This window comes from Coloeus monedula (assembly GCF_965178545.1).
Source record: "Coloeus monedula genome assembly, chromosome: 1".
Lineage (NCBI taxonomy): Eukaryota > Metazoa > Chordata > Aves > Passeriformes > Corvidae > Coloeus > Coloeus monedula.
The window spans coordinates 55353374-55367132 of NC_138781.1; the positions used below are offsets into that span (position 1 = coordinate 55353374).

The 13759-nt window shown below is 36.7% G+C and overlaps 1 protein-coding gene across 6 annotated transcripts in view; it reads left to right on the forward strand.

Annotated features, from left to right (window-relative positions):
• VPS41 (VPS41 subunit of HOPS complex) overlaps positions 1 to 6670 on the forward strand; it is a gene marked incomplete at its 5' end in the record, with an annotated part of 111984 nt that extends 105314 nt beyond the window's left edge. For all 6 annotated transcript variants that reach the window (XM_082295268.1, XM_082295269.1, XM_082295272.1 and 3 more), the window contains 4 exons: positions 2257 to 2356; positions 3150 to 3194; positions 4642 to 4721; positions 6297 to 6670. In XM_082295268.1, the coding sequence (XP_082151394.1) occupies positions 2257 to 2356; positions 3150 to 3194; positions 4642 to 4721; positions 6297 to 6377 (306 nt within the window). In that variant the 3' untranslated portion in view covers positions 6378 to 6670. The remainder of the gene's footprint in view (positions 1 to 2256; positions 2357 to 3149; positions 3195 to 4641; positions 4722 to 6296) is intronic.
• Positions 6671 to 13759: the final 7089 nt, after the last annotated feature.

The window sequence follows — 13759 nt, forward strand, 5'->3', positions numbered from 1 at the left end:
GCTTTTAAAGGATAAGTAAAATTCAGTTTCATTCTCAATTCTGTTTTTTCTTGGAAAGTGGTTTCATTACAGATTTATGCCCAATGTCAGTTTTAACTAGTTCAACTTAATCTTAGTCCACAGTTACCTACTTCTCCTCCCTTTTAATGAAGCTCCCACCCTCTTGACTCCAAATTCCTTCTCCTTTGCTTTCTGTAACTCTTAAATTATCCATCTTTGAGGTTTTCAGTTTCTACAGAAGTGTTGAGATATATTACCTTGAGAATTGACATTTTACATTATGCATTGTGATTTTTCCTTTTATAATAATAGCTACCTACTGTATTCCATTTCTAGCAAAATAAGGTCTGACAGTCATTAAATGTGGTATGGAAGGATCTTAGTGTTGTTTAAATAATGGCAGAAAGTGCATATTTCTTAAAAGATACATTTTATCAGGTGTTTCTGTTACTCCTGGGTTTTCAGGCTTCAAACAGTATTGAGGTTTTCCAGTGATCTAATGATGTCTTTTGTTTCCCTCTTCATTTTTCTTTTTTAATGAAATTTTCCTATTGGCACACTGTATTTTAATTAGAAAAGGCCAAGACACACTTCCATCTTCCCACTGTATCTTTGTTCTGCTCCTTTCATTTAACATGGTTGAAGCACCAAGGTTGTCAGAGTTCTAGAAACATTTGGACAGTGTTCACAGGCACATGGTGTGATTCTTGGCGCTCTTCTCTGCAGGGCCAGGAGTTGGACTTGATGATCCTTGTGGGTCCCTTCCAGATCAGGATATTCTATGACTCTATGCTTGTTTTACTCCTTTTACTTCAGCATGGGGGGGGTTTCATCTGTCTTTCTGAAACAGTCTCATTCAGTTGTCCTTGCTAAAAGTTTCTTGGGTTTTTTCAAACCTTGCAACATTTTTCTTTATTTAGAACAAAATTTTACATTCTTTGTTGCCTTTGGATAAAGGTAGCAGGGGAAAGACATAGCCAGATTGTTCCTGAGATTATCAACAGATAAAAATGATTAATTTTCTAAGTGTTTGTCTCGTAGATCTGCATTCAGTTGTTGGTGCTCTGAAATGTTTTATAGCTCAATGTCTCTAACACTGGAAAACTGTCATTCACCCATTGATATGCCCAATTTTAAATGCTCATAGTGTTACTCAATGTTAATTTTTTCAATGTACTTCAGATTTGTGGTCTTATCTGCATGTCATTCTTAGTAGTGTGGCCTTATTACTGCACAGTGTGTATGTAAAAAGGTAGCGTTTTGGACAGTGTCCACGTGGCTATAAAATCTATTATTGTATTTCTTCTTAGGTATTTGCATTCGCTGTATCTTGCACTATCTTAGAATGCTCAATATTTCCTGTAATACAAATGATCAGAAGAAAGGAAGGAACATTGCTTCTTTATACCTCTCTGTTAGTAGGGTTGGTCACTTATAATTGACTGTGAGTATCTTTGGAAAGCACTTTTCAAAGGAATTGTTGTCTTGGAAAACAAATTTCCAAACATCAGTTTGGGAGGAGAAAGAAAAAATTCCAAAATACTTGGGTTTGTCATATTTCCAAACTTGCTTCATTAAGTATTGTGAAATAAGGCTCTGTATAATTTTTATGCCCTTGCTTCTTCTGTGTTTCAAAACAGTTTCAGGCAATGACAAATCAATCTAATGAAAAATACCAAATAAGTTAAAAGGAAGCTGAGACTTCTGCTAAAGAGGAATGAACTAGGGACCTTTGATTAGTTGCATGGACATTTAATACTGCTTATTAAATGACACCTCAGCAGGATATATGTTGGAACAAAATATATTTTGAATTGCTCTGTTTACGAAGGTTTTATGATTATCAAATATCTTTTCTGAAGAAGACAGGAAAGATATACATAGAAGTTGTTTTGAAATGGTTTGGAAATTAATTCTGAGGGTACTGTAAAAATTCCTCACTGTTGTAATTTATTAACACCATCTCATAGAAAGATGTTCATAATTTATGATAACAGTATCTTTGTAAAGGATTTTATTTCCTGGCATTTGTTCTTGTTTTGTGGGGTTTGGGTTTTTTTATTGTGGACTTTTCATTTAGGTAGAGGTGATGGCAACAATAGGTTCCTCCTTTGCCTCCTTTGTAATACCTTGAAAAGTCTTAAACATTCCTTGCACTCACTGTGGCAGCAGAGAAACACAGTGGTGATTTGTCAAGATAGTTGATATGCCCATCTGTTCAACAACCACTGTCTTTTATGTTCTTTGCACCAACAGATCTTGCTGCGGGAAGGTTGCAAAAAGATACTCGTTGCTGATTCTCTTTCTTTATTGAAGAAAATGCATCGAACTCAGATGAAGGGTGTCCTAGTGGATGGTGGGTACAGAGGAAACATGATGACTTTCAAGGTTTAAGACTATAGCTTGGTTTATTTACCCCCTGACTGTCTGCTTTGGAAGCTGCCCAAAAGCCTGAGGTTTTTTACCTTATCTGTGGAGTGTGGTAGGATACTAGATGCTTTTCCCCTTTGCAAAGGAATTACTTGTATCTCAAAAACTACAAGACCCAGCATGCAGCTGTTTCTCTTGATCAATCTCTGCAAAGCCAGTAATGTATTGTGTCCTGCAGTTTGTCTGTAAAGGTGAAAATGTTGTTTGGTGCTAACATGGACAGTCAGACGATAATAATCTGCAACCAAAGCAAAAGATACAAGGTGGTTGTCAGAAACAGTTGAAAATATTTTGCAAGGTGCTAATGATGCATGTGAGCAGCACTGTAATTCTCACTAGCTGAGTGTTAATAGCAAGAGACAAAAGCTGACAGGACAGAGTACCAGAGCTTCTGCTCCAAAATGCTGCAGTTAACAGCCACCCATCCCATGCTCCTTTTTTTCAGTTTGCCTTTTGTCTCTACAGCACTGATCCTAAGCAGCCTTAGTCCTGCACTTCTGCCATCATCAGATCTAAATATTTATCATGTTGTTGTTAGAAATGCTACTTCAATATTGCTCTTCAATTTTTAATAGATTCTGTTAGGCATCTTAAGTAAATGCTTTAAGACCAAGCTCCATTTCTGTAATGGCAGTATGTTCATGGCTGCTTTATAAGAAAGTAAACATGGAGTTTGTTAACAAAGCTGTTCTTAGTTTTCTTTTGGTTTTTTTTTTCAGAGGAGAATATCTGTGAATCATGTCTGTCTCCAATACTTCCTTCAGGTAGGATGCTTTTCTAGAAAAAAAAGAGGTTGTAAATTTTTTTAATTAGTATTTTAAGAGGAGCTACAGTTTGCATTTATTCATAAAAATGTGTAATCTCCCTTGGTGATCACTGTATAAATTTCAATCTCCTATGCAAAGCTTGCTTTTGAATTGTGACATGGAAGTGGAGTCTAATTGGACATTTTTTGTTGCAGTAAACCCAGATACTCTTTTTTTATTCACCTCTTTTTATTCACTTATTCCTTATTTTCTGTTTTGAATACATGGAATTCAAGGCAACTTTTAATTCCATCAACATACGTATTCTCAAAGATTATTAGAACCACAAAACTAAGCTGCTGCCACCAAATCTTGTCCTCTGTTCGATGATTTAGACTGAACTCGAAGATTATAAAATTTTATGGAATGTATTTTTTGTCTGAATGGTGGAGAGTTCTTGGCTTCAGTCATGGCTGCCGTGTTTGAAACATCTTAAAACCGACTAGCTTTAAAACACCTTCTAAAGTTAGTTTTGAAACTAGAAATTCAGGATGTTATTTTGGAGATGTATGTGCTGCAAGGCAACTATAGCCCAGAAATATCAATGTAGCTGTTGGGTGTCTTAAAAAGAAGTAATTTTACTAAGAGAATATCTGTCGTGGCATGTTCAAACAAGAATATATAAGACAAAGCATATGTACAGACATTTGTTTGTTTTCTAAATGTTAATAACCCGATAGAATTAGTTACAGTTTATCTCGTTTCTACTATTTTTCACTTAAATAAATAAATAAAAACAACTATACTGGGATCATGTGCAGCAATATACAGAACAGGAAAACCTGGCAGAGTTGAATGTGCTAGTGCTTTGAGGGATGTGTGTTGAGGAAAAAAAGAGCCAAAGTAGAATGTGAATGATGTTCATGAATAAGGTGGTTATTCTTTAGATATGTGGATGTTGTATTTAGAGTTCTAATTTGGCTAAATATTCATGTGGGAATGAAAACCCACATCATGCACCTAGGCAGCCTGGTGCCAAATTTCAGGATCATGCCATGCAGTGCAGGCACTAGAACTGCTCAGTATTCTGGTTCTCTTCACACTAGTGCAAGAATTTTTCTGCTAACTCTTCTTCAAAGCAGCTGAATTATTTGGTGGTAGTTTACTGTTCTCCCTGCCCAAATTTAGCATGTAGCATTCATTGACATGAAAAATTCCTGGTGGAAGGGTATACAGCATTTAAGCCACAGAATAAAATTGTTTTGTAACTCCATCACTGGTATACATTACCTGAAACCATCACTCTTCATGGTTTCTGTGAATGAGCCAGAATAATTTGGAAACGATTTTGAGAGATGTTACTCAAAGTTTCTCTGTGTATAATAAAATGTGGGCATATATTGCTGTAGCCACTAAATCATTTGTTTCATTGCCCTGTTGAACGAATTTCTTTTCTGTTTCCCAGATGCATCCAAGTCCTTCAATGTGGTAGTGTTCCACTGCAGACACATGTTTCACAAAGAGTGCCTACCTGTACCTAACACAGTAAGAAATCAGCTTAATATGTCTGACACCTTTGCTGAAGATAAAGTGATACATTATTTTCTTTCATCCTTAGCTGTGGGGAAGGACATGGGTCTATGAGGAATTCTATGATTACAGTAATAACTTGAGATGATACCACATAGTAGTATGTGACTAAGGAAAGGGAATTCAAGGACACGGCCACTAAAGTTCATCCAATGTGGAAAGAAATCACTGCTGTTTGAACAGTATTTTATCACTTTCTGCAACCTGAATATGTAATCCAGCTCTGAGACATACAGGGAATACAGTCTGTCTAATTTTTTAATTAATTCTTTTCCATTCCAGCTTTTACTTTAATTAAACATACTCAAAGACAAGAATAAAGGTATTTTCTCAAGTGAACCATATTAAATGATTCTGACCTGGAAGACAAAAATCAGTCATTTCAGAGTGAATGTTTAAATGTCTTTGTAATCATCCTTATGCTCAAAACATGTTTTTCTTTATAAGTTTTTGGGAGGGTTGGTTGGTTTTTTCAATTAACACAAAGCAAAAAATAACTTCTAGATATAACAGGGTTTAAATTTAGGAACGAAATCATTCAAATGGTAACAAAATCACATAGAAAATTAAGTTTCTAAGATTCTGTATCTGTCTCTGAAAATTTATATGTAGTGAAAAAATAGCTTTAGTGAATCACTTCTTCTGTAAGTAAACAAAATGCTTTCAGCCATATGGTACAGCATGTATACTTAAATATGTTATGAAAAGCTTAATGTATTAGATCATCTGTATGAGAAAGCCCAACTAGTAAATATTTCTTCAATATTTATCCCAAATTTTATTGTGAGAAATAATTTAAAATTTATCTAGCATTCTCAGTTTTCTGGGGTCGGTGACTGGTTAGGTGGGATTTTTAAATGTTACATTGATATTATATGATATCTATTCATAGACAGTATGTATGAGTACATGGGTGTCTGCATGTGAAAGAGCCAAATTTCCCCTGTTGTATTGTATTTCGTGACCTTAGGTGATCAGTCATGTTACTGATATTTGGTTATTGGTGACATACTGAAAGGAAAATAGTGCATGCACAAAACACACAGAGCTAAACACAGAGCAACAATAAATACATATTTGATGTCAAATGACAGTATTTGGGCCCTGATCTCAATTGTCAGAAATCTGTGGAGCACTGTCCAAAGACAGAGCTGTGACTAAGGCATCCAGTGGTTATTGGAGCTGACCAAGTGACTTTACTCTCGTCTTTATATATTAAGATAATCAGTGATGCTTTTTACTGTGTACTTTTCATTTTTGGTGTGGAGGAAATTTGACCTTACTCTCCTGGCAGGTGGTGGTAATGCCCTTGGAGTGAGTGGCGAGTTGTACCCTCTGGCTCCAAAACAGCCTGCCTTACTATGTTTTTTTATATTGTCTTCCCTCACCTGTCCATGACTATGTTGACAGGGAACAGCCTGACTGTGAGCAGTAATTTTGAGAAGGGCATTAGCACTTTTCATTCATCTTCACACATTCTGATGTGACTACATTTCTCTGAGAGTTTCCTGTTTTCTTTTTTTGATTTAGGTATCTTCTGTCCAGTTCTGCAATATATGTAGTGCCAAACACCGGGGGCCAGGAAGTGCAATCCTGGAGATGAAGAAATAGCAGTTACCTAGTTCTCCATGTCAGTCAGTGACACCAGATCTGTTAGGACCATGCAGAGCCACTGTATTTTTCCATTAGACATCATTTCTGTATGTAATTTTGATTGTGATTTAAAAGTGGTTCCTGTAATTTATCCTGTTTATTGAATATTTTGGGGAAAGAGAAAATGTGAAAACCTTTCTCTGGTAAGTCTTTGTTATGCAATTCATATGTCATGGTTCCTTTGCTCAGCTTGTTACTTCATACTGGAACAGAAAAAAAATAAAATGGGAAGAAAAAACCCATACAATTTAGAGATTTGTGTTTGCTATCAGTTAATGTGCTTTACAGTTTGGATCCACATCAGACTTATGGTTAGATATTGTAAAGAAAAATGTATTGCCGTGAATTCAGCTCACCAGACTACTTCAGTCTTGATTTAGTCTATTAGGAACCTGTTTACCTTGAGACCCATAGGAGTCTGACTCCTTTCAGTGGAATTGCTTCAGAACTTGAAGTTGTCTGTGTGGTGTGCCAGCTCATATCTTCAGTTAACAAATTTGTTAACCACGAATTCCATACATTGGAAATTCGCCTTGGTTACACATTCATAGTTCATTAGAAACTGGTTAATTTCTCAATTCATATTCACAATGCAATAGTTTAAAGTGAGCTTTTCTCATGTTCAACTCATCCAGAAACTATATTTTTAAATGCCAGCAGTAGGTCTTTATGCTTATTTTATGTGTGATTGAAGTGTATGATTTCATTTAAGTGCAAGGGAAAAGTGTATCTGACCTTTCAAAGGTAAGATCTCTAGAAGTTTCTTTTGGCCTTAGAAAATTAACAGCTAAGTTAAGTCAATCGGATGTTAACAAGACCATACTTTTCATTTGAACTGCATTCTGTTTTGTTGATCCAATGGAAGTGATCTTTCAGAATGGCTTCACAGTAATGTAATCTGTTTATAATATATGCTGACTAAATTCAATATAAGCGTCTTTTCCTTAAGAAAAGTAAATCAGAACTCCCCAGTTATCTTTCTGCTTTTAAATAACTTGGGTTTGAAAATAAAAATATATTGTTTTGCCATCAAATTGTACAGTTTAAACAAGTTAACATACTAAGTTCTAAAACAATGGTATAGGGATACTGCGGTCTATCTGTAAAACTGGAAAATACAGTACCTCTAATAAAGTACCTTCTTCTGTACTTTATTCCCATGTAAGTACACTTTAAAATAATTTTTACTGTGGAAACTTGGATGTCTGGTTTATGTATACTCATAATACTCTTTTAAAATCCTCTGGGCAATTGGTCTTGCAATCTGAATAATGATTTTTTTGTTGTCCACTGTGCAGATCTGTATAATACTGGAATAAAATTTTATGTGTTTAGAAATGCTAGGATTTACTCTGCATGATTACATAGGCAAAACAATCATTAAAAGAATAGATCTCTTAAAAGCATAGTAATCTGTTGCGTTAATACAGACAGCTGAGGAAAAATTTTTAAATGGTGCAAATTATTAATGATTATTAATGAACATGGAGTAGGTGGCGTAACGTAAGGATAGGAGGTTTGTAGTGCTGAGCATAGTCTGCACACATCAAGCTTCACTCATAAGAATTAGTGCCTGGCTTTGCAGCTGTTCGTTTTCAGCAGGTAGTACACATTCTCAGGTATATTGTTCATTTATCCATTCTTCACTATACTGATCAGGAAAGCTGCTTAGATTCCTAGTAAATTAAATGCTGCAGTGAGCTCAAGGGTTGTTTCACCCTGATGTTTCAGTTATTGCATTCCATGCCTGTAAAAGTTTAAAAACTTTTTTAAACCCCCCTTCTTCAGTAGCTTTAAGCAGCTTTTCTATATTATATCCTGAGAATGCAATAAGCTGTCAGCTTACAGGAGGAAAAACTCAAATTGCTTCTATACATGTATATGGCAAAGTGTCCTGTAGCTTAGAGTTATGTGATAATTTCAAGAAGGTGTATTTTTTATTTCAGCTTGGCCTTAAATTCCCTAAAGCATTTGAGCATTCTGTGACTCAGTTTGCTAGTCTGCCATCATCAGCAATACTGCATTATACCCTGGCATATTCTTTGCATTATGCAAGTAATTTTAAATCATTCAATGAAAATCTAATCAAAATCTTCTCTAAATCCAAAGCGTCTTTCATTTGGGCTTCAGGGACTACCCTTTCCATGTTCCTGAAGTCCAAATTTGCTTGTTAAGATTCAGCAACAAATGTGCAGACCTGACTTTGATTCACTCTTCTTCCTAAGAAGCCTTTACACCGTAGAAAGCAGCTGATGTTAGAGTCTAAAATATTCAGCTACCCAAGAGCTTGTCTTCTGAAGAATAATTTTGCCCAAGAAATAACTGTAAAGTTGCAGAGCCTTTCAGAAAAGTAGAGTAGCACTTAATCAGTTTCACCAGCACTTACTTCAGATGTCAAAGTTCTCGTACTTCTAAGGTAAACTTAAAATAAACTTAAAAGCTATTTTTTCTCTGATACATCCTGTTCTGTGTGAGTTCTTGACCAATGAAGCCAACTGAAAGGATTTGTGATGGATCAAGTAAGTACATACTGGTTTGTCATATCAAAAGACAGAAAACTATTTTGGTTTGTAGCAGGACATCTCACCCCCACAAGAACTTATCTCATTAACCTGTCAGATAACTCAAGACAAGCTGTCTTGTAGTGAGTTATTTTGGTGCTATGGGGTTAACACTGGTCTGAAATCTCCCAGCTGCCGATAAACATCTCGCTGTTGAAGTGAGATCTGGCCCGGTAAGTTGTCTGACTGACAGACACTCACAAACTACGAAAACCTCACCAAACTTTAACAAAGCAGAAATCTTCTATACATTTTCCTGAAAATGTATGGGAGCTTTTCCCATGAGTAGGGATGCCGGCTTTGCAGTTACTCTCCAGGGCTTAAATAAAGGAATCTGTGTACATTATCGTCATTTCAGTGGTAAGTTACATTCGACTCCTAATCAATACTATTTCTTTTGCTAGCTTAACTATAGGTACCTTGATATAGTGCAGTGTTATATGCTATGCTGTAATCTACTAGTAGTTCTTTACTTTTATACTGTGTAGTAAGTAATTCTGAGTAAGATGTTTCATCTGTTATCTCTTGTCTGTTTAATAAAAAATTAATTTTTATACATAGACCTGATCTGCCATCCTTATAACTTGCAGGCCAAAGTGATTTTTTAAATTTAAACTGTTGACAAAATCTGAGGCTAAGGCAGGGCTTGTTTGAAGCTCCCACTCATCCTGTGACAGGCTAAAAGTGAGTCTTTGGATCATTTTTCTCATCTCTCCTTGTTTCATTATTTTAAACCTTTAATGCTATGTGATAGGCTTGGTGAAAATATTGGGATACACTGAAGATTTTGGGGGACCCAAGAGATGGGAAGCTAGAGGTGCCTGCTGAGCATGAGGCTATTTAGTCCTGCTGAGAGCTCAGGTAAAGTGGACAGCGTCAGGATAAAGGTTGACTTCTGCAAAAGGAGAGGTTAATTGTTCTACTGGATCAGCAATACGTTCAATCAGCTGTATGTGGTGCTTGGGCAAGAGTCTGCTGCCCACCCTGACATGATTCAGTGGGTCAGTTAGTCCTTCAAGATGTTCTATATACAAAGATATGTTCTCTATAGCTGCACTACAGGAAACCTTTAACACATTGGGTATTACATGTTGGAGCATGAATAAGCTCAGTGTCTGACACTGGTCTTGTGTTACAGAGCAAGAGCAAAAACAAAATTAGTTGCTTGCTTCCCTGTTTTTTGGATCCGTATCATATTCCATATGATATCATATTCCATGGATCCATATCAAAATACGATATTTTGGATCCATATCATATTTGGAATAACTGTTCTCATGGACAGTTACTGCCAAGGATTTGTCAAGCACTACTGGACAGCAACTAACAAGAAATAGCAAGTTGTCTGTTACGTTTCAAAATGTGTTTTTAGTAAAGGCTATGCTGCAGCATGTTTTTCTACATTTTGGCTGATAATTGGGTAGACACTTTGAATATTCTGTATAGAATGCACAGGTTGGTCTAGCAAGTTTTCATTGTAGGGAATTTAATCACTTTCCATCTTAGGCTTAATGTTTATTCATTTAATGAATGGAATCATCTGGAATCTTCTAAGCAGGCACAGTTTTACTCTTTGCTATTGAATACACTACCACAGTGGTTTTCTGCTTGCTGAGTTCAAGGGAACTGGAAATAATCTCTTAAATAAAAAGTCATGGTAGATTTCCTGCTTCTGAAATATTGTGATTTAGCATTCAAGTATTGTTTGTCTTTTGTCACCTTGGAAATACAGTGTCATCTCTGCAGGCTGGTTGCACTGGTCCCTGCCTATCTTACTTGATAGCAGTTTGGAAAACTACTTGCAGGAAAATTCTTACCTAATGCTGAACAAAGGGGATTATCTGAATGAGAAAAATCTCTCTGAGAAGCCAGTTTTCTCTCTCCATTGTACAATTCTGGCCTCTTATTCAGGCAGTGTAAGTTTTACCCTTGTTTATAAATGCTAGACGTAACATCAGGGTCTCTTCCTCTCTAGAAAGCTTCCCCCTTGAGTGCATCTTTGTCAAATACTTGCTGTAAATTAACTGCTGTACTTTCAAAACAATTTAAACAAGACTTGTAAGAAAAGAAGTACCTCTTGTAGAGAATGACTCTTTAATTATATACTTTTGGGACTGTCTTCCTATTCTATTGGGCCATGAAAGATTAATTTACTTTTGGCATTAAAAATATCCCAAGATGATGGTTTTTTCTGTTCTTCAAGACAATGTGTGCTTTCTTTTAATGTAATCAAATACTAAATTATGCAGAAGACAGGACATCTGAAGTGTCTGAGGCATCAAATGTAGAAGAGTGTGTGAGAAGTTCTAAGAGAAACCAATGAGTCATAGTGGGAATGACCTAAATTTAGCCTTAAAAGCCTTGCATAAATGGGAATCATAATAAGCTTTTGCAATGCAGCAGATCTTAGGGGTTCTGGTATGTTCTGACTGCAACATTCATCCAGGAGTCTGTCATCTGAATGGACAAGGCTGCCAGTGGCATCTGCTCCTGGATTGTGCTTAGGACCAGTCATGATGCAGGAGTCAGAAATGTGCTGAGTGGAGACTGATACCCCTCCAGCCTGAAAGAGCTGCCAGAGGTGGAGGTGTAGTAGTATAATTAAGGGCTAGGAAGTGGCCAGAACTGCAGAGGGCAATTAATTCTTGATAGGGTTTTTCTCCCCTTGCTTTTAGTCAGATCCCATTAGGATTTAAGTCCAGGTAGGTTGACAAGGTAATGATATCTTGGTGTCTGATAGCTGTGACATTTAGAAAGATGTCAGCTGGGTGATGTGTTCCAAACAGTGTTCATAGGATACAGATTTATCTGTTTCTGGTGAGAGTGATGGATGGGAGCAACAATAAATAAGTTGTGGATTTTTAAAATATCTGTTTAAGTGGAATGTTCTTAAAAATGAGTAATTGTCTCACATTTTATCATTTGGTGTTTACAATGAAGTAGTAGCATTGGAAGGTGCAGATGACAGTTATATAGTGGTTTTATTGTGTAGAACCCATTCAGTAGCAGCTATTTTCGCACATGCTGGCACAAGAATGACTGAAGCACTTTTCAGTGTCCAACTCTAGTGTGTCTCTATTGAGTCATCTGGAATTTCTTCAAAATCGTGAAGACCTTTAGTTAAGCAAAGCCAAAGTTGGGAAGCATTTTCCCTGTGTTTCCCTGAACATTTGAGCCAAGAATACATTTCTGGCATAACTTAGTTCTATGCTATGCAGACTTTCATTCTCTCTGCAGTATCAAAAAACTTCCCAGTGACATGCTAAGGGAAGTATGTTCCATTTACATTGTTTCATAATCATTCTTTCTCTCTTTTCTCCTTCTACCCTTCTCCGCTCACCACTCCCCTCTAAATATGTGCAGTGGAGTGAGTGCCTTTTTTTGAATTGTGTAGTGATTTTCAGTCATTATCTGCAAGCACACTGTGCTGTTTATGTGTTAAAGTATGTACTTTGTATATCCTGTGGGATATACAGGTCTTTGTTCATCCTTAGTTCCTGGGGGAGTTCATTGCCTGGTGTCAAGTTAAGGAAAACATTTTCCTTCAGAGGCAAACTTTCCAGGACAACATTTTCAGTGGTGCCAAGAGAATCATTGAGATAGGAAGGGACCTTTCAAGATCATCTAATCCAGTTCCCCTGCTCCAGGTTGGTCCATCACTTTCCCAGGGATTGATTGAGTCTAACAAGCCTGTGGTTTTCCAGATCCTACTTGCTCTCTAAAGCTAATTATATGGTTAAAATGAGAACTAGAGCCTTGAAGAGTGAGATTTACTTTTTTCCACTCTTCAGAAACCTCTTCTGATTGACATGGTCTTTCAGAGATAATCAAGAACATTTTTTTCATGCTCTAGGCTTTGTGCCATATAAAATACCTATGGGTATTTTATAATGTTGCAGTCTAGTCCAGAGATGAAGCCAATATAAACTACTTTTGGGCTAAATCATGTTCCCCAGGCAAAGTGCAGATATTCCTAAATGCTTGGCTTGGGCAGAATGTGTTATTCACAGAAACAGCACTGACTTCCTTAGCAGTGGTGAAAATGCAACTGCACTTGAGCATGTTTCTAGCACACAAATTTTCCTTTTTGCTTTCTTTCAAAGGTAACTGTTCTCTTGTCTTGCTTGCCCACATAAGCAACTGCCCTTGCAGCTCTCCTCTGTTACCCCATTGTCTATACCAAGAGTATGTCAAGCCGCTTTAAAGCTGTTAATCTTGCATCAACAAAACAAGCAGATGTAATACATTTTCATTACTGATAATGAAGGATGAAGCTGGACACTTACTTGTCTCTAAGTACCAAGGAAGAATGAATGAAAATACATTGCATGTGTTAGGAAGAGGAAAACATGGCAAGCCTTTTTTGGGGAAGGGTGGGATAAATTTTATTTCTTAGCAGAATCAGTATAGAGGATTTCATTTGCATGAAAATATTTTTTTTTCAATTTTTGTAAATCATTCAGGCTTGTGATGCCGGTGCTAGATGTCAGATATGATGGGCTCAAGTCAATCATCAGCACATACAAAATCATCTGCAGCCATTCTATAGCTTAGTGAAAGTTCTGCTTTTATAGTGTGTGTTGTATTTCCTGCCTGTTCCCCTGGGTTTACTTTTCATGATAGAACTCACTGTTAACAGCCTGAAGAGCAAGTAGCCTGGACGTGCATCTTCTCCAGGCTCAATACCCACCTGTATCTATGCACGTAGACAGCTCAGCAATCAGAGGCTCTAAGGTTGCAAACTGATGTCGGGAGGACCAATGATAGCTGAAGTCTGTG